This window comes from Cebus imitator, unplaced genomic scaffold (genome assembly GCF_001604975.1).
Source record: "Cebus imitator isolate Cc_AM_T3 unplaced genomic scaffold, Cebus_imitator-1.0 Scaffold2, whole genome shotgun sequence".
Taxonomy (NCBI): Eukaryota; Metazoa; Chordata; class Mammalia; order Primates; family Cebidae; genus Cebus; species Cebus imitator.
Window position 1 is genome coordinate 4,528,387 of NW_016107317.1, and position 22,699 is coordinate 4,551,085.

At 34.5% G+C, this 22,699-nt stretch overlaps 1 protein-coding gene across 14 annotated transcripts in view; it reads right to left on the reverse strand.

The window, feature by feature from the left end:
• The window catches only part of LMO3 (LIM domain only 3), a 62,092-nt gene that overhangs the window by 3,833 nt on the left and 35,560 nt on the right, over positions 1 to 22,699 (reverse strand). For all 14 annotated transcript variants that reach the window (XM_017528856.2, XM_017528840.2, XM_017528790.1 and 11 more), the window contains one exon: positions 8,561 to 8,686. In XM_017528856.2, coding sequence (XP_017384345.1) covers positions 8,561 to 8,686 — 126 coding nt within the window. The remainder of the gene's footprint in view (positions 1 to 8,560; positions 8,687 to 22,699) is intronic.

Consider the following 22,699-nt stretch of genomic DNA (forward strand, 5'->3'; position numbering starts at 1 on the left):
GTGAAAGTTGCTTTCGTGTCAGACTCTGATGCTGAGCCATATTCCTTTGTTTGTGGCAAGTTCACCAACATGAAATAGTAGATGTCATTTCTTAGAGCACTTCCAATTTAACCAAAGGGAGTAACCTAAATGAGCTACTTAATATTGATGTGATAAATTAAACTAGTTTCCAATAGCTAATTAGGCATTTTATTTTATAAAGCACTGTTTAATGTGCAAGACTGTAATGTTTTTAATAAGCGTTCTTTTTGTATGATTTCCCCATGGTGACACTTTGGACACAATTAAGGTCAGAAATAAATGCTTTTTCTGTTTCCGCTACATTTAACAATAAAGTAACTCTGGGGAGATCTGTATATATATTTAATTGTAACAATTTAACCTTCAAACAGTGGTGTCTGGTAGAGCTGACCCAGTAAAACTACTTGTAATTATACAAGTTGACCTTTCTGACCTTTGATAGTAGTCTCTCTTTATCAGATAGTCAATTTCAAATGATGTTCCAGCAGAAATCTTAGTGGATAGATTAAATTGCGTAGTGAAAGCCACCCGTTAATGTTTTGTGAAGTTGAAGGTTTAAATGAGAAGCAGTTGGACTGATTTACATTTGCAAAGATTGGAATGCTAGACAAACAGTGAACTTATTTTTTTTCCAACTGGGTAGCTTTGGAAATTTATCCTTATACTAGCTAAGTAGATAGAGGGGAAAATAGTGTAATAAAAAAAGTAGATTGAGAAGAATTAGCTTTCCTCTTAAAGGAAAATTGGTCTGTTTATTTGTGGAATTCACTTTTTTTCGCCAGGATTACTGCCTGCTGATGATGTTGATTGAAAGCACAGACTATGCACTGATCTTGAAATCCTAGGGTTGTTTGTGGTCAAAGCTATTGGATACAATCAACATTCAAGTCCGGGGCTTTAAGTGTATTTTCTTTGTATTAGTTGCAAACTGTACACTTTAAATGTACTTCAATAACAGTGTTTGTACAAACCAGTTTGATACCCTGATCACTAAGATATGTTGAATAAAGGAAATATTTCTCTTGTTGAATAGACCTAAGTAGTAAAATCGATAGTTTATCTTTTAGGTGAAAAAATATAAAATAGCATGTAGAATATGTTTAATTACTGTACAAAGTTATAAATGTATATTACTGATGAAATTAATTTTGACTAATATGCAAATAATAAAATATCACCCAAAACAAGTAGATTCAATAAACACTCTTGTGTTCCACCTAATATTACTGAATCATTTCTTCTCTAAAGTCATTAATTTGGAAACACTCTCTTTTAACTCCATATTGTTAAAAATTTTGCTTTACTTTTTTAGTAAGCCCTAAAGTTCTATTAGCCATCAAATACAAACATTTTACTTTGTCATGTTATCACGTTATGTCATGCCGTTCATGCCTTTAGAGGCCTTCACACTTAGAAAATTTCTATTTGTAGATTAATAAATTCAAGGTAATTATAGTGAGAAAAGCATAAAACCAAGAGCCTGGGGATCTGTCTTGAGTCCTGTCTCTGTCACCTACTCATTGCAAGACCTGGGGCACATTTCAGACTATCCCTGTCTCAATTCCCCATGTGTAAGAGAAAAAGAGCCCGACAAGTAGATTATAGAGAGGTTCAAATGAGAAGTGTGTGAATGGCAGAGAGGTATACTGCAACCAGTAGGGTCCAAACCCTAGCTTCCCACTTATGGTAACTGAAGATAAAACTTCAGTTTGAAATATCTGTGACATCAGTTGCCTTTGTAGGCTTGCGGAAAGAGTAGAAATGAAATATCTAAAATCTTACCTTGATGTTTGGAATATAGGTAAAATAGCCACCTTTTTATACTTACCATGTGCTAAATGCTAAGCATGTATGTACATGATCACATTTATTCCTTACATCCAACCTAGAAAGTAAGCATTATTATGGCTTTTTACAGAAGAAAAACCTAAGACTCCATTCCAGAATTTAAAAACCCTACCCAAGATTCCATAGTTAGAACATATGTAGTAAAGGAAGGAAAATAACCCAGGTCTTTTTGGATTCAAGACTCAAGTTTTTACCTGGGGGCAGAAAAGCATGCGAACTATAAGAATAACGTGGAGATGAAACAGTTATGCAGGGCATAACTGTTTTTTCTTTTTTGTATTACTATTATTCGTTTGCATAACTTTAAAAAAGTCTGCCTACCATTCAGTTAGGTGGTATATACAGAGCAACAGAGGGAGAGGGAGAGAGAGAAAGAGAACTTTTCTAAAATACCCCATCTGACATATTTTATTGCTAATATGTTATCAACTGGATAAAGTGCACTTTATATGCATTTCAATTTATACTTAAAGGTCAAGATGAAACAGAACACAGATGAGGAATGTCACATTTGAACATATGACTCAAACAAAACGGCCTTGAAAGCTGTGGTTAAGAGCAGATTACGATTGGTCTGCAATTAAGGTTGATATCCTCCTTAAAAAATGTTTCATATATAAATACAAAGAAATTAGAGAGACAGCAACACAGATAGTACATATTTAACAAAGGAATCTGTAACTGTGATTTTAACCAGCTTCTTATGAGATTCAGCATTTGGAGGAAAAGCAAAAGCATTATGAAAGGAGTGATAGCCAGAGGATACTGCAAGTATATTAACAGATCAGGCTACAGTTACTAAAAATAAACATAATCTTTCTTGTAATCTGACCCTAATTACTTGTAGTATGCTCAGTTCAATTAGTTTTACCCCCTTTTAAAAAAATTATGGCAAGGAATAAGAAGATGCCCAATTGGATTATTAAATCATCTAATCTTGATGTTTTGGAATTAATATTAGATTTAATTTGTAGATATTTTTGAGTGATTGTCAGACTGAAGCAGACTTCATACAGTCTTAGAGACTTAAGAAGTATATGAAAGAAGTATAACTTATAAATCATCCTTATAAAATACAGTGCTTAGTTTTAAGCAGTTTATCAAAAGGCTATGCTAAGAAGTCTCCACTGGTAACATCCCTTTTAAGAAATTAAAATGTTAGCTTAGCCATCTTCTTTCCTAAATGTTAGTGACTGCCAATTATGATTAATTTCTATTTTACACTTATATAAGAAGGGGAATCCTATCTATATTTCTAGTGTCTATACCTCCCTATTCCACATTTTGGTTAACTATAAGTTAAGAGATTTCTAGTATACTGTTTTCAGTAAGAGGTCTGAGTCGTGTACTCATTTCACCACTATACACTTCCGGACAAATTTACTGTCTTTCCCATTGACAACCTGGCTGTCATTACACATCCCACTGCTAACACCCCTTACTGTATCAAATTATACTACCCATACCCCAAATCTTGCTGTACATTATTCAAAGCTTACCTTAATTTAACTCCACTACATCAATTCACATTTCTATGCTTAGTCAGAAAATAAAATACCTCTCTTGAAATGGGCCTGACTCCAGAAAGGGAGATGAGATTCCTTGGGTTTTTGTCTTCATTCTACCATTTTCTTCTAACTGTGTAATCTTGGGCAAATTACTTACATTTCCTATATTTTACTTTCTTCATCTGTCAAATGAAGCTAATAACAATACCTACTTATGGGTTATTTTGAGTATTCAAGGAGTGAGTGCATGTAAAACACTCAGATCACTGTTTGGCTTATGACTAATACTTTATTAGAATTCACTATCATTATTATTTGGTAATGATAATCTTTTCACCTTTACTTAAGTTGTTCCCTAGCAATAAATATTTCTCCCCTTTTCCTGTCTACATAAATTCTAGCAATCTTTGAGTTCCCATTTCCTCCATCAACATCCTCTGACAATGTCAATTCACTTATTCTGATCTTTCCCAAAGCACTTATTTGTTGGTGTATTGTTATTTTGGTGTTTCACAATTTCTCATGAATGAGTAACTGGTTTCCCAATCTAAACAGCAGTTCTGTGGTAAATGACCATGAGTTATGTTTCTTTTGAACCCTTGGCAGAACCAACCAAAACTGTACTACCACTTAAGGTGTGTGGTCATTAAAAATTGGTTAAGGTAGATTTATTCCAGACACCAATAGCTTTACAAAAACAAATGCATTTTAGACGACTAATTTAAATTTGTATTCATTTTGACTTTTATTCTATGACTTTTCAAAGACTACATTTACAATTTCATTTCCTCTGGGTCCTTGCTTTCTCTCTCCTCCTCCACATGCCCACCAAACCCCTTCTCTAATCTCTGAACATACTGAGCTGCTTTTCATTTCCTAAACACCTCAAATGCCTTCACATCTGCATGCCTTTGCACGTTGCTCAATTTGCCTGAAAATCCCTGGCTCCCTCATCTTCCCCAACCCCCAGCAGACACACTTCCTGTAAGTCAACCAGTTCTAGGGAGTTCTTTTTTTTTAAGACCCAGCACATCAGGCCTTTGATGCTTCCCTAACATTTCAAGGATAACTGTCTCTTCCCTCGGTATAGATCTATTTGGCATCGATTACACTCTTCTGTGAGGCTTTGATGTCCTGTCTCTCCCATAGCTCTGGACACGTCTAAAAAATAAACTAGATTTTATCCACCTCAGCTTCCACAGAGCCTAGCACAGTGCTTTTATTCTTAAAAAAAGAAAATTATTACATAATTTTATGTAGTTGGGAAAATTTCATCACAAGCTTTTATTTTTTCCTTAACAAAACTATCATTTAGTTTTACTGAGTTTACTAAGAGGAAGGGGCTTATTCACCTTTATGAAATTAACTTGTTATACAGAATCTTCCAGTTCTGAATGAGATTCAAGATATCATAAAAAAAGCTCAAATATCCATCCTGTGGTATCTTTTAAAATGTAGAAACTTGCAGAATTTTAATGCAGAGTTCATATTTTAGCTATACTCCTCTAAAAGGGGCAGAAGAAATCTATATATAAGGGACAATCAATCCCGAAAGGTTATTATTACTGATACTTTTTAAAACATTCAGAAATGCTTTGGATCTTAATGATACTCTGATTTAAAAGTTCAGATGAAATGACTGCTGAATAAAATTCATAAACATGTGTAATTCCACAACTTCAGAAGTCAGTAAGGTTTGCTTAAGGGGATGAAATGCCTATGAATTACCTACTTGCCTTGCATTTCACTTGAAAAAGTGCAATATTGTGACAGTGATTTGGCTACTGGAAGTGGGATAGGGGTTTCCTGGAGGGGGTTGAAGCAAACTTCAGAGTAAGAGGAGAATCTCCTATATTAAAATCTTCTGTATCTGGATGACAAAATTTGTCTGCTTTGCTTGACTGATGAAGATTAGCTGACTTCTTGCACTAAAGAAGTTTGTCTTGCAGGGGCTGAAGTGACAAGACAATAACTAAGTGCTAATTGTGCATAACCAGCACTAAAGATATGCAGTCCCATTATGGCATGTAATAAATGAAGCGAACACAGAAATATATTAGGTACTTTAATAATGATACTAGAATAGTATTTTGCAGCAATAAGAATGTGAACAGGTTTAGAGTCAAAATTTAGGAGTGTTTGTCTTACTTGACTGAGTTCTCCTGAGGAGACAGCCTTAATTGTGAATGCAACTTTTTATTTCAATGGTGAAATAAAATTGATATATGATTTGTAAATAGCATTAACAACCTACAATTACTTTGCATCATAATAGAATTTAGGCTGGGTTTAGCACTTGAATGATGTTTTAATTTTCTGTGTAGAACATGGATAAAATAGGTAAGCCTACTTAATAGAAAAAATGGACAAAGGACATAAACTGCCTACTTCTCTAAAAGAAGGAATACCAAAGGGCCACCAGGAATCAAATAAATGCCAATTAGAGATTATAATCAAATACCATCTTTCATCCCTCAAGGTGACAATGATTTTTTTAAAAAACATAATTCCTAGTGTTAGAGTGAATGTGAGGGCATTGCATAGTTTTGTACATTTCTGCTGGGAGAATAATTGGAATAACATTTCTGGAGATAATTTCAGCAATGTATACCATAAGCCTTCACACTGTTATATACTTTGTTTAATTAATTATCTTCCTGTGAATTTAGCCAGATAGAGGTATGAGCATTTGTTTTTTATATAGTCCATTTTATATTGATAATACTGATAATATTTACAAAATAAAAACTTTTGGAAACAACTTATATATCTGATGATAGAAGACATGCGTGAAGCTCTGTCCATAAAAGTGAACTTAGGAAAGCTTAAAAAACCTTAAAAGAATTTTTAATGTCAGGTAAAAAGGCACACAATATAAATTGAGTGAAAAAGTCCAAATAACAAACATTAGGATTCTTCCTTGTAACTTTTCCCTAATTTGCTTAAATGTGAGGGTAACATTTATGCAATATAATTTGTCCTATATACATAGAAACATGTATAGCTGGCTATATATCTAAATATTAAAATGTTTTCTTTTAGAATAGTGAGACATGAGACAATGTTGTGTTTTTATCATTTTCTATTTTCTAAATGTTCTACTATGAATATGTAATCTTTTATAAGTAGAAAAGCAATGACTTTACGATTGCATAATGGTAACTGCATTGTTACTGGCTACTATTAGTTGATCAACATGACACGTAGACAAAAATATTCTAAATTTACTACTAATACACCTCTAAAATGTATAAGATACATATATACATGCACATAAAGGTGTCTGTATGGATGTATGAATATTTGTGTTTGTGTATCCTTATCCCTACAAAAAACATGTGCAATTGCCAATTTATTTTTGTCTAAATGTTACCCTAGACTGAATGAACTTACTTTGATGCTCAGTACTTGTTGGGAAGAGTCAAGACATTGTAAGATACATCTTAAATGATTGTCTGGATAACTATTATATTGTAAGGTACATTAGGCCACAGTCTTCATATCTATAGTTGATAAGAGACACTATTGTGATATATGTCTTTTGGGAAAGTCAAGTTAGTGGAATATTATTTGGTAAATTATAAAAATAACTTTTGAGAACCTATTGTATTCCTGACACTTAATATAAATTATTTCATTTAAGTTTCAAACTCTGCAAGAAAGGTGTTAGTGTTTCTATTTTATGGGTGTGGGAATCAAATTCAGAGCGATTAAGTAACATACTCAAAATCACACAGCTAATATATCAGCTGATATATGGTGGTGCTAAAATTTGAATCCCGTTCTCATTATAAATGTCACATTCTTCCTACTATTCTACAGGGTCTCATAAGAAGATTCTCCATCAAATAGTACCTTTCGCAGTAAAGTACAATAATTGAGAAACTGATGCAACTAATATTTATTGATTATATACTATGTCCAAGTGTTCTCACAGAAACTCACTAAATTCATTTTCATTAAAATCTATCAAGTGTTTTAATTTTTGAAATGCTGTATTTTTAATGATATGTACATTTTAATAGTCTAAAGTTATCTCCATATATCACATGAAACAGGTGCCAGTAGTATATAGTTTCCACAGAAATAAAATATATATATATATATAACTTTCAATAAGAAAAAATGGAATTAAGTTATAATACTTTTGAGCTGAAAGAATTCTCTGAGATGGACTAATCCAGCTCCATATGTTACAAATGAAAAAACTGAGGTCCAGAGAATGAAAGTGTTTGCTTTAAGATCACACAGCTTATTAGTGACAGAGCCCATATTTGAATTTAGGTTTCCAGATTCCCTATTCAAGACTTTTTCAAATGCTTCTCTCCCATGATGATAACTGTTTAATTATTAGCTATATGTGGCCTGATACTCAAAGATATTTGAAACAATTGCAAAAGTACGTACAGAATTGGGTTAACATTTAAGGTAAACATCTAGAGAGGCTGAGGGTACTGGCTCATGTCTATAATCCCTGCACTTTGGGAAGCTGAGGTAGGAGGATTGCTTGAGACCAGGAGTTCGATACCAGGCTGGGCAACACATATTCCAGATCTATAAAAATAATTTTTAAAAATTAGCCAGGCATGGTGGTGCACACATATACTCCCAGCTACTTGGGAGGCTGAGGCAGGAGGATTGCTTGAAAACACAGGAGTAGAGGCTGCATGAGCCATGTTAGTGCCACTGTGCTCTAGGCTGGCTGACAGAACCAGACCTTGTCTCAAAAAACAAAAACAAGAACACGAGAAATCAGGAAATTGAAATCTTAAAAATAAAAGAAATACAAAATACTTAAATTCCTGTATATTTGCCTCATTGTCAATTTATTTGCTCACAGAAGTAGTACAAAAAAAGTAGATACTTAAAAACTACTTTTTAAAAGACAGGAAAATAATAAAAGAAAGGAACGAATAAAAGAAGTCAAAGTGTACAGAAGTATTTCCATTTTCTGTTACTTGCTCTTATACGATGCTTTTCTTTCAGGCAGAAGTAAGTCTTAAGACCTTTCTTCTCCTTAGTGGTTTGTTTCTGGGATGGGGGGGGGGGATTAAAGTTTACAAAACAGAAAAATGCTGAAATTAATTGCTTTAAATGTACCAATATAAATCCCACCTATTAAATAAATAGCCAGCACAGACAGGTTTACCATTTTTTTAGAGGCCAAAAAGAGATCTGCTTACCTCTGATTACAAAGCTGACATGCAAAGCAGTCCAGGTGGTAAACATTGTCCTTGGCACGCATCACCATCTCAAAGGCAGGGATGAGCTTACTACAGGCCGCACAGTTTCCCGTTACACCGAAGAGCCTAGAATAAGAAACATTTTTTTTTTTTAAACTCTTACAGAGAAATCTGAGATTGTGAAAAGAGATGATGCTAATATACCCTGTAAAGCTATCAATACACAATTCCTTATGATGTACACAAGTGGGTTGTATCCTAGGTGTATGCATAAATATTCTTCCACAACATATTCTCCATTGACCTTCTTTGATGAAAACCACATCTTGTTTGAGAAGAAAAGGGAAAGACAAATACATTAGGAAGCTTATATAACTGCACATAAACAGAAGTTAATGGGGGTGAATTCATACCAAAAGTCTTCTCTGGGTTAGAGTACACAGAAAATCTAAAAGCAATGTAACTTTGATCTTAATGTTATATATTAAAACTTTTTAGTTGGGAAAGGAACCAATGAATGAATGACTCACTATTTTTTGACATCTAGTTACTAAAAGGTTTGCCATTACTATTAAAAATACATTTATGAACAAGCCATTTAAATAGTCAAAAAACATAGAGGCGCATGTATGCACCTTATGCCTCTATACCATAGTTATAGCTATGATTATGTTATTCAAGTAGCACATTAAAGTAAATGAGGCTGTAAACTATATATAGCTAGACCAGAAATTGAAGCATAATATATTGTCAGAACCATTGGAATTGTCTAGGATTTCAGAAAAGTTCCTATTTGCTGTAGCTTCCTGAAAATCATTATCGGAATGACCTAAAAAAAAGTACAAAATAAAATGTCTCTCATTTCATAACGTGAGGAAACATTTTATCCATTTGCACTGGCAATATTTAAACCAAGTTTCTTTAAAGTTGATAATGATGGTGAAGAATTATTATAAATAATATTCCATGCATAGTAGTTAATGCACTTTTTTACTAGGAAGCAAACTAGATGAAAAACACCACATCTGCCAGTTTTCTTTTTTCTCCAGCGTCAGGCTGACAGGAGAAAAAATATAATGGCTCTCATGGGAAAGACCAAATTAAAAGCAGTTCTAAACTAATGAATTCAAAGGTGCTATAGAGAAAACTCATTTTGGTTATAAAAATGTACTTTTAAAAAAGCCTTTCATTTTATTGAATTTAAGGATTAGGCACAAATGTGCTGAAGTCTCTCATTACTTTCTATAGACTCCAAAGACAAGTCTTTTCTTAAGGCATGCATATTCATTTTCAAGTTTATAACTATTTCCTTTTACCAGGATAATGAGAGTTGTTGGAAACAGTTGTGAGAATGGTTTCTAAGTGTCTGGCGAAAATGTGCAATAAATGTTTATGCTCATATTTTTGTTGGATTGTCTCTTGAAGAGCATAAGCACCTTGAAGGTAGAAGCAATAAATGCATTTTGAAGACTTTGCTAATGTAGTCTGTGCACTTGATAAAAAGTAAGTGAAGTTTACATTCAAAAAGATCAGATTCATAACTGTTAGGCACTTATTTTCCTTACTGAATTGCAAAACACTTTAGTATTGCTAATTTAAATCATATAACCCTAATAACTTTCATGTTCTCAGTTTATAATCCATATTTTGATAAATAATATTTCTTTCAAAAGAACTTCCTTGAAAATGTAATATCTTACATCTGCTATTGGAGATGTAAAATGAAATCATCACAAATTAAAGCTTTCATCCTATTCATTTTTAAGCAGAATTTTTTACTTTATTGTGACGTTTCATATTTATTTTTCAGTGTACTTTACATGATCTACTTAGGAAGCACGTCACTTACATATGCTATTTTTTCTTGTGTTCTTTATTGTTTTGGAGAAATAAGGAAAACTTAAAAGTTCTTTATTCAATGAATATATACTTGTGTATATAAAATCTGGTTAACATGAGATAAAGCTGTTTTTAAGAATTATTCAGTTTGCTCATATCTAATAAACATACACACACAATGCCACTTTGAAATTCTGGACATAGTTTCCCCCAATTTCAATTGCTCTCGCTAGCTGAGCATTTATCAGCTACCTGATTAGAATTTGTTTCCACACAAACCATTGATCATCAGCCTATTACTAGGCAAATGACAGTTAATTACCCACTACATTAACCACTGGGACCTGAGACCTGCTTCTGCTGCCATCAGTCAACATGATAAATGTGGCAAGTTCAGTAATGCATGGCCAGCCCTGAGCTGCCTGCTATACTGTGAACAACCCTCAATCTCACTTCCAGGCCCAGGAAAATCTATGGTAATCTGCATAATTACAAGCTCTGGGTTAATAACAGACAAATGATTTGTTGCATCTAAACAAAGTCCTTGGAATGCTCTGGGTCTCCGATGGCTGCCTGTACGGCGAACCGCCACTAGTGTACTTTCCACTACGATGTGCACAAAACAGTTCTCTGACGTTACAGCCTTCCAATTTGTTGCCCTCCAATTTATGGATTCTGCATATGTGATTTTTAATCATTAAAGGACTCTTGAAGCAATATTATCTTAATTATTCTCTGCTGTAACCAGGGAATTAGGCTTCAGATAAAATTTTCTTCTTCCACGCGCTTTCCCTGCCTCGCTGGAGGCTCCATCAGTTTCCATCTACACCTGGACTCTGATATCCTAATGATGAATTATTGCCCCTTTTCCTAAGAGGGCGAACCTTACAAGGGAACATTTTACTGAACTGTCAACTCACAGACTGAGTGCGGAGATGCGGAAATCTGATCTAATTTACTGCAAAACGATGCATTTGTTAGACTTTTTCCTCAGTTTTGTCCAAGGATCAAGAGATCATTCTATAGCTACATCTGTGCTCTCTTTTTGCTGCTGGGACAAACCTGAGATTCTCTGGGAAAAGAAACAGTATTATTTTATAAAATGGGGTTTTCAAACGTATCATGTTATCCTTTGGTTTCCAAACATGACATTTGGTTTCCGAGGCAAAATAATTTTCATATATGTCAATTAAGCATAAGGCATGCATAGTTCTCATTTGTAAGATTTTTTCAGATTGTGCCTAGGAAATACTTAAAAAGAGTCTCTTAACTATCTAATTCATTTAGAGTACTCATAATTCTGAAAATTCTGGTAACCCCTTCCTCTCCACTCTTTACTCCTACACTCATTTATAAAGATGTCATAGATCCACTTTTCCATTTAAGCTGGAGAGCTCTGTAAATTCTTGTCTGTAGTCCCTATACAGTCTCATCCCCTACATAAGAGGGCCTAAGAGTTCTTAGTCAGACACTGAGACAGACAAAGCATTATTTTAAAAAGGAAGTCATTATGAAATTTTGGCCGAAATTAATCATAGCATACCAGCTTATAAATTTATGGTAAGGAAAAAAAACAAGCTCATTGATCAATTTTGCTCATTTTAAGATGTCTTACAGATTACTAAATCATGGTACATGACGATTTGTCAATTTATGGTGTAGATTTTTCTCTATCCTTTATGCTCATAGTAGGCCTTAAGCAATGTGACCTTTATCCTGTTTCTGACACACTTCTAAAAGTAGGCTTGTAATATAAAAGGTGACAAGTATCGGCTATACAATATCAGTGCATAGAACTATTAATACTTGTAGACATCCCAAAGGTGTGTCTGTCTCCTTTCTATTCCATTTTTGCTTTCACCGTCTTGTTTTGTCAATCTAAAACCAGATATGAATACAAAACCAAACGGACAACTTTCTAACTTTCTTATGGGTAAGAACTCAGCTTACCTGTATGCTGGATGACACCTGCCACACCGTAGTGAGCATGGGCAGAGAAATACTTAAGAACTTTTGGGTATGGGTGGCACTGCAAGAACTAAGACAAGTTTGGATTTTTTTTTAAGGCGCTGAGAACATTTTGCGTTTTTACTAAATGTTCAACAGTTTTGGCAACAATACCATAAATCAAGTGAACTCTCTATGGTTTAGTGTATATCCATTTCTATAAAGTTACTGGGGACTGGGGGTAGAGAAAAACTCAAGACATATAATCATTTAACACAGCAATAATGAATATGGTTTACTACAGGCATCAGGGAAAAATGAGTGTTCGTTGTCTTAGTGTCTTTTATTTCACAGCACCAGGTGTTTCTATAGATTTTTTTAAACCAGGTCAGTGGCTCAAGTCACTAAATGAAATTCCTCCAAGCTATGGGAAGCATAGTATTTGACTCAAATTAATTTAATATTTGAGGGAAACGCACAGATATATGTCACCGCAGTAAACTTTAATTCTAAACAAAGATCAGATCAGTAGTCAAGCAATCCTCATTTAATAAGATGAATATGCATGAATTTAGCAGTTATTTCATTTATTTTATACAGTCTCACTCTGTCACTTAGGCTGGAACAGTGGTGTGAACACGAGTCACTGCAGCCTCAACCACCTGGGCTTAAGTGATCTTCCTGCCTCAGCTTCCCAAGTAGTTGGGATCGCAGGTGCATACCATGACACTTGGCTAATTTTAAAAAAAATTATAGAGATGGGGTCTCCCTATGTTGCCCACGCTGAACTGGTACTCTTGGGCTGAAGCAATCCTCCCAACTCGGATTCCCAAAGTGCTGGAATTACAGGTGTGAGCCACTATGCCTGGTCTAATAATTTTTAAAATATTGAGGACAAGACTAGTTTAGTTATAATCCTATCTAAAAATAAACTCTATAGAATAACTAGAGATGAACAGAGGAAAAAACTTTGGCTTTCAAAGAATATGAAATTGTAATCAATTGAAAAGATCTTTAACTTTTGACTGTTGGATGGAAAAGTTTTATTGAATATGTATTGTGGGAAGGAATGAACACTTTCACATTGAGAAGGACAATTGCTTTTTTGTCTATTACAAACATGCTTCTCATCTCCTTTCCTCTTTTACTTTTTCAACTAAGAAAGGTAGTGATAGAAAATGAAAACACTTTGAACATTCAATTCTTCTGTTTTAAACTTAAAAAGTTAACCCATTACAGGCTGTAGAGAGTTGAGTCTATTGTTCTTTCTCTTTTTGGGTTCTCAGCATGTGCTCCACTGTCAGACAGATAAAGCTATTATGAGGGTTAAAGAAATGTAAAAAAGAAAACACCAAACATTTTAGAATGTACAAATACAAATATAAAGGTCTAACATTATTTTGAATTATGTTTCTAATTGTTGCATTTAGGTCTATCATACCTTAAATATTTTCATTGATGATTCTGCATTTTCCTGAAGTTAGGATGAAAAGGCTGAACACTGACACACTGTTGGTGAGATTGTAAATGAGTGCAGCCATTATAGAAAAGAGTCCGGAGGTTTCTTTAAAAATTAAAAACAGAACTACCATATGATCCAGCAATCCCATTACTGGATTAAAATGAAACAAAATCAGTATGTTGAAGAGACATCTGGCCACGCATGGTGGCTCATGCCTGTAATCCCAGCACTTTGGGGGGCTGAGGCGGGCAGATCATGAGGTCAGGAGATCAAGACCATCCTGGCCAACATGATGAAACACCTTCTCTACTAAAAATACAAAAATTTGCTAGGTGTGTAGTGTGTGCCTGTATTCCCAGCTACTTGGGAGGCTGAGACAGGAGAATAGCTTGAACCCAGGAGGTAGAGGTTGCAGTGAGCCAAGATCGCACGACTGCACTCCAGCCTGGTGACAGAGAGAGACTCCATCTCCAAAAAAAAAAACAGGAGATACATCATGGACTCTCATGTTTATTACAGCACTATTTACAATAGTCAAGCTATGGAATCAACCTACATGTCCATCAATGGATGAATGGTTGAAGAAAATGTGGCATACATATACAGTGGAGTACTATCCAGCCATAAAAAGAAAGAAATCCTGTCATTTGTGACCACCTGGATGAACCTGGAGGACATCATCTTAAATGAAATAAGCCAGGTATAGAAGGAAAAATGCCACATGATCTCAGTCATGGGAAAGCTAAAATAAAAAGTTGACATCATAGAAGGCGAAAGTAGCATAGTGGTTACCAGAGACTGGGGAGGGGAACAAAGAGGGGAGGAGGAAGAGGAGAAATTGGTCAATGGGGCCAAAATGACAGTTAGGAGAAAAAAGTTCTGGTGTTCTATTGCACAGTAGGGTAACTATGGTCAACAGTAAAGTATTGCATATTACAGAATAGGTAGAAGAGAGGCTTTTGAATGTTTTCAACATGAAAAAGTGATAAATAATGAATGAGGTGATGGGCATTTGAACTACCCTAATTAGATCACTATACAACATATATATATATTGAAACATCAAACTGTACCTTGTAAATATTTACCATTACAATGTACTAATTAAAAAAAGAAACTTTCAAAAAAACTCAAAAGTTTCCTTAAAAGGAACGAGATACAGTTTCTATTTTAAAAACCTTAGATTATTTCATAATTAATTCTATATTAACTTTAATTTAGCTTATTTCATTCAGCATTTGTAAATATTTTTCTTTATTAACATATACAAATCATGCCAAAACAGAAACATAAAAGCTATTTGCTGAAAGCTTAATATATAAAAATATACATGTACAGTACACACACACACACACACACACACACACACACACACATATATATTCATTCTCTCTCCAAACGTGCACTTACACTGAAAAAAAAAAAAAAAAACGAAAGAGTGAGAAGAAAAAATAAGTTAAACTTACTAAGTGCCTAACTAAAAGTTCAGTAAAAAACTACCAAAAGCTTATGCTACATAGTCGTATGTATGTTAAAAACTATAACTTGATACCTGAAATCCCAGCAACAATTCATGGTACTGAGAGAAAGCTGAGGTTCAATGAGCCTTTTTTAACGAAAGTAGATGCCTACTATGTGCAGGGTACTTCATGGGAAATGTTCAGATGAATATGGTTCAGATGAACCAATGAGAGTATCGTTCAGATAAACCACTGAGAAGGATAACCCAGGGACAGAATAAGAGAAGCGCTCTGTAATAAAGGGGAAGGTGGTGCATCACTTGTGCTGCAGGACCAGGGAAGACAAACCGGCTAAAGCAGGATTTGAATGACAGATGGCATTTCACAAGTAGAGAACTGTGGGGAGCTGAAAGAAGGTCATCGTGGGCTGATGTTAGAGGGTAAGCAGAAGCCTCTGCCTGGTCAAAATCAGGATTTATTTAAATACCTTTTTTTTTAAAAAAAAAATGACCAATATGGTAGTATTCTGCTTGGCAGAGATTAGGTGGAGTAGGTAGAGAAACCTACACAGCTTGGATGGGTGATGACAGCTTGGAAGATAGAAGCTTCATGTTTGGTACGTTGGTATTTTAAGAGAATCCTCAGAATATCGTCCCTCTCCTACACTCAGGCAAAACTCCACGCTTCCTTCAATCAGGCAGAACACCACCCGGCAGCAGTGGGTGCTCAAGCCCACTCAGAGGGCTCACTCCTCTAAGATCCGCCGGCCACTGGTTGGACTTACTGAGTAGCAATCATGATCTGACCCATTTAAACAACATGGTGAGGGTAATAAAATTACAGGAAAAAATTATCCCTGAAGAGGAGGGAGAAAGAAGATTTAACTTTTGATTTTTTGGAATTCTTGAGATCTAGACTTAGAACTACATTGGCAACAACAAAGAATTAAAAAGGAGTGCTAAAGGTGAAGAAAGAGATCTTGGTGAAAGTTGTTGTCATCTGTCGCTGGGTATTGTATGTTAATGGAAACCTGATTTCCCATTAAAACTACACTAGACTTGTAAGAACCTGGCATTACAGAAGAATCAAGTCAAACCCCATGAATAACCTGTATAAAATACCTGCCATAAACAATTGCGGAATCTACGGAATTCATTCCAATTTGAAAATTGTGATTCAAAATAGATTGTTTTAGTCTTGAGATAGGAAAACATACAAAAGAGAACAGTGATACCCTCCATACTGTGGATGAATACCTTTCAGTTTCACCAAATGGCTGGTTTCTTCCCCACTTCCAATCCATTCATAATACAAGCTAAGTACCCATTCGCTTACTGTGTATAGCTGTGCTGACTGGCATGTCAGCCACTAGCCACATGTGGCTATTGATGACTTGACATGTAGCGAGTCTGAATTGAGATGCTCTAAATGAAGTAATGGTGCGAGTTTCCAAAACTTAGCACAAAAAAGAAAAATATTTGAATAATTTTTGAAAATACTGATGACGCATTGAGATGATAATCTTTGGATACACTGTATTAAATGTGTTGTTTACAAAACTAATTTCACCTTTAAAAACTTTCCTTGGCTACTTTGTGTACTAGAAATATTAAAATTAATATGTGGATCACATTATATTTCTATTGGACAGTGCTGGTCTATAGCCTCAGCTTTCCTTACATCCCTAGATATATGACAATTAAAACTTTCAAACAAATGGAGATCCAGAATTTTCTAACTGAAATCCATCCTAGAAATCTCTCTTGTAATGTTCTAAGCTTAAAGAAGAGAAAAAAATACAGGCCAGAGACATTTTTTTTCTAACTTGAAACTTAAAAATATGTATGCTAATAGTGTGAATCATTATAGCTCACTCATAATCTGAAATAGATGACAATGCCCCACCTATTGTTCCAGTTTCAGGCTTACTCAGTGTTAATTCCCTTCTAAACTTGCCATTTTCTGCTCTATGAAGACAGCAACAGAACAATGTGCAAAGCAAAATGGGTTGATGCTTGGGCTAATTGGCCCTGTCTTAGCTCTGCTATAGAGAGCAGAAAATATCCATGTCTACACACAGAACCTTACATAATTATTTAGTGTCACAGCTAACATGAGAACCTATGTCCCTTATTCAAATTTGTTTTATCTTCTCACTATACGTCTCTGATTTTCCCTGAAAAAATAGGGCAAGAAGGGGTTGCTTTGGACAAAAATCTCTAGGTTTTGGACTGACAGAGGGTAATGGCTGATCCACATAGAATCATCATGTCTCTTTCTACACCTGACTCTTAAATGTTGCAAACACTATTTAAACATTATACTTTCACTTTCAACAAATAATTGTCAATTTCTTCTTATACCTATTTTTCAAAGACTTATGAGCAGGTGTTACTGCTATTTATGATCAGCACAGCAGCCTACTGGGAGAAGCTATTCAGAGAAAAGTAAAATAGAATGTTTTTCCCTTAACATTTGATGAGAATAATATTTCCAGGCAAATATGGCAATTGTAGCAACATTTCATAGAATCACAAAGTCTTAAATCTGAAAGAATCTTTTGTTGCTAGAACAAAAGAAATGTGTCAAGCTTACTATTTATTGTTGTGATATTTAAAAGAGGATTTTTCAAACTTTTAGACATAGTTATGGAAAGAACTAGAATATTAAAAGGGAGAAGAGAAAAAACAGTAAAATAAAGGATAGCACATATGTACTAAAACAGAAATATTTTAACTAGATTTTTAAAGTAGTAGAAACAGATATTTTATCTAATCACTGTAGCTCCTTGTTCTAATTTTAAGGTAAGTTTATAACGAAGGGATGGCCAATCAGCCACAATTATACAAGCATAAAAATCTACAACTATTTTAGATATTGTGGGCAATTTAGGTACTACACATCTCTCCCTTGATATAGCTCAGGAAGCTGCTAGTTTCAGACACAGTACAATAAATGCTAATTGGAATATGCTTTATACAATGTCATAATAAAAGCTTTTAAGAATTTTTTTGTGATAGTCTATTCTATAATGAGTTTCAGAAAGCTTTGTCTACTTGAAGTTGAATAGGGTTTTCTAGGTGAAACTTGTTAAGTAAGTAAGACTTTCCTAAAAACTAGCATTGAAGTCTTTTGATACCTTTACAGAATTCTTAGAGACCCATAATTACCTTCTTTTTTATCTTTCTTTTTCATCCTTTTCTTTCCATACGCTAAATATAAAAGTGAACAAGAAACTAAGTGGAGAGGTATCTGGTTTGAAAATATTTTTGAATTATGAGTTGTCATCTCATAATTAAGGAACTTCAAATAGTGAAATTTTCAACAGAAAAAAAAAAAGAAAATGAAAAGAAGCATTATGGGAAAATGACAATGGTCATTTTGTAAACAGTTGGAAAATAATCCTGGGACAGACGTTTTCTTAGATCTTTGTCAAATAAGCCATTTAATGTTTTCATGTGTCAATTTTACCATCTTTCCAAGAGCTGCTTATTCACTAAGGCACTGACACAGCAAAGCTCCACTGTGAACGTGAACTAGTGATTCGTATAATCTTGACTGCCATGCAAAAATCACTTGTTCTGATGTAAAGGATATCTTTTATATCCAGATATTGTCAGATGTACTGACAATAATCACCTGATTATTCATAAAAGTAAAAAAAAGTCACTTACCTTGAATAGGTAAGGCATCATTTAATTCTTGCAGCTAGCCAGGAAAATTTCAGATGATCAAACATTTCTTCTAGGGTTAATTACTATGCCTTACTTCAAAGAAAAAGTGCTATGTAGGAGAATAACAACAACCTATATAAGAATCTGCTATCTAGAGTTTAGTTTGAAATTTTACTTAATATTTTATCTTACCTCTTGGGAAAAACAACATCATTACTAATACTTTCTTTTAAGGTAAGTAGCAGGGTTCAGCATATTGTGTCACCTATTTTATAAGTTAAATTTTCCAAAAGGAAGCGTTATCACAGATATTGATCCTTGTTTTTAACTAAGTATATTACGTTACAAAGGCATCATCAGTATTTCGTAGTACTGAATTCCTTTGCTTTGACATAAACACCTAAGATTCATGAAATATATCCTATTTGGCCACTTTTGTTAAAGCACTTTCTGCAAAGCCAATTTAATACCTGACACCATTTATTTCATGAGTATAAACAGTATAAATATATTTTTTCAAATTCTTTAAGAAGGTACTCTAAACACAGTTAAAAAATACGGATTTGGTATGTGTAACAGCAAGGGTATTTATATGTCACAATTTTTCTATGACAATCTTGGATATAAACCTGTTGCCTAGACTATATAGTCATGTTATCTTTATCAAAAATCCCGGGTTGGGTAGAAAGTTATATGGCAACCCTAATAACAGCCAAAGATCAATGAGAACTCAAAGGTTTCAAAATTTCTGTTCTTTGGTTCCATCATTGACTCAAATATGCAGATTGAATTAAATACCCTCTCAAGATATTCATATAATTATAAAATTCTGTGATTCTTTGTTCTAATCAAAGTGTAGCTGAATCATTCAGATGAAACTGATGTAGAAAATTTGACTTAGTTTTCAGACTGAATTTGTAACAGTCTCTTAAAACTCATTGAAAAGAGAAGGTATATAACTTTTATTTAACATAGGTTAGTATTTAAAATAAATACACATTTTTAAAACTTGTGAATCCTTAAAAGGATTTTTGCATTGCCTTAAAGTGAGATTCAAGATAAAAATCCCACGTTACCAAAATAAAGCCATGAAAGCAATTATTTGTAAGATTAGATGAACTCCTTTTTGGAATAAGAAATTAATAAAAGGAAAGAGATTCAAAAAGACAAAACGGTTTTGTGGAAAGAAAAGGTACAAGTCATAAATATTAATTTGTTAAAACTTGATACTTTTTGTAATAAATTAGCACAACTCTCAATACAGTATTAAGGAGAATATTAAAGTTGTACTTTTATGTAGTAAAACTCTACAGAAGGAATTACAATAAAACCTGTAGATTACATATTTATATGTACACATACAACAGTTTTCAAAAACATTTTCTATGTTTTCTGCATAGTTGTTCAAACTTTTTTTTTTGTAAAGAGTTGTTTCTACAGTGCTGACTTTAAGAAATGATTTTGGAACGTATATCTATTTTCTTTATTGAAAAAATAGAGCTACTAAGCTATTTCCTTTATTGTGCCACCTTTAGGACTTATTATTTAAAGTACTTCCTAGACATTGCTATGCCAAAGTGGCTAAAATTTTAAACAGATGTAAAACTGGATGTCAAACCCTTCACAAATACAGTATGTATTAGGGTGTGTAACGTGCATATATATCCAACTTCCCACTTATAAAATATATTTAAGTCAGTTACCTCTAGAACCATGCATAGATTATAAAGCATATAATGCTCTGCTCACTGTTAATAAACTAAGCATTTTTGTAAGAAACAGAGGCCAATCACTTTTGGAAAATCTGTTCACAAAATATAGGTTATAGTAATTTGTTCTACGGATACTACATTAAGGCCAAATCTGCTAAGATATTGGTATGAATTTATTCATCTAATTTTTCACAGTGTGATAATAGCAAGTAGATATAAAATTGACCATCAAAATAGGAAATCATAAATACGAAATCCACAATGCTTGAAAATAGAGACTTTTAAAAATAGTGTAATTCTCAAAACTTTCCTGTTTTACTTATGTGTTTCTATAACCAGATACATTTTATAAAATAAAATACATTTTTTTCTTTGAAAGTTAGGAATAAGCCACTCAGTCAAATCACAGATAGGAAGAAACATTAAATAAATATATTTCAATGTCTATTCTCGCATAAATATTATTTGGGAGTTTAGAGAGAATATTAAATAAGGCAGGTCCAATTTAAAATCATTAGTGAATAAAGTCAGATATAGTTGAAACAAAGATTTTGAACTCAGACATATTGAATATTAAAAATGAGGTACTGGAATCATTTGACAGCTGATACTCAGTGGTAACCAGCAGCCCTGAAGAGACAACTTAAAAGATATTTGGACTCGTGTGTGTGTGTCTATGTGCTTGTGTGTCCACATGTATAAATGAAGTACTAACCTACTAGTTATCTCTTTTACTCTCAGCCTGTCAAAAAAACCTGTCAGCTGCAAAGGCGATAAGGGGGGCAGCTAAAAGAAGATACTGGAAGCTTAAGCTTCTTAATGTGCCAAGAATCAATCCCATGAAAGCAAACAACTTGAAAAAGGGTTATATGTATTTAGGAAATCTCTGCGGCTCCCTTCCCGCTCTGCTCGAGCTGGAGCGAGTGCTCAAGTTTTCTCACCCTAATGACCCCTGAAGCAGCCCTGAGGGATTGCAAAACAAGGCCGTTACACAAGGCAGCTTGCTAATTGAGAAGTTGATCGGGGGTAGAGAAATCCTGCTTTACCACGTTAAGTGTCGAAATCAAGCATGACTAGATTGACGTCGCCAAATCACCGTCTGGAGGCCACTCCACGCCAGGAGCAGCAGGGCTCTTCACACCTGATAGGCCCTCACTCTATCTACATCAAGTCGCATTAAGAAAGGAATGTATTATGGAACTGGAGTCCGTGCCCTTAAGAGCATTACTCCACTGCCTAATTGCTGCTTCTCCGCTTCCCAGGAGTAACAAATGTGTCCACGTGGACCCGCAGCTTACCTGATCCCCCTGGAAAACCAGCCTTCCTCCACCTACTCTGCCGATTTGCTCCATGATAAAAACGCACCACGACCAAGACCCAGAGTAACTTAGAGGAAGACAGTAGGGTTAGGAATTTTGTATTACATATCTCAATCACAGTGAGCACTTTATAAACGATGGCTTTTTATACCGTTTATTTTTAAATGAAGTTGCAGATACAGGCTGTCTGATCAATGAAAACGCCTGGCTCTCGGATAGTGATTTAGACACCACAGGGTGTGTAGAGAGGAGAGACCTTCTGCTTTTGAACTTTGAGTCCCCAGTCACAGATTTGCTGCTCTCCAACCTAAAATCTCCTGTGACAGATGGCATGATAGAGATTCCCAACAGCCCAGACTAGCAGGCTGATATTATTTGGTATTTTTTTCCTATACTCTTTCTGACAGATTCAAAGCACTTAACCAATGATGTGTTTTAGGTAGGGGATAGAAGGTGACTTAGGAACTTTCCCCTATTTGTACCACTTTTTAAATTTTAAATCTCAGTTTTCTTACTGACACAATGGAGTTAATTCCTATCTGTGCTCTGTTAACTATGAGACACATAGGGAAAAAAATGGCTGGCTCACGCCTGTAATCCCAACACTTTGGGAGGCCGAGGCGGGTGGATCACGAGGTCAAGAGATCGAGACCATCCTGGTCAACACGGTGAAACCCCGTCTCTACTAAAACTACAAAAAATTAGCTGGGCATGGTGGCGCATGCC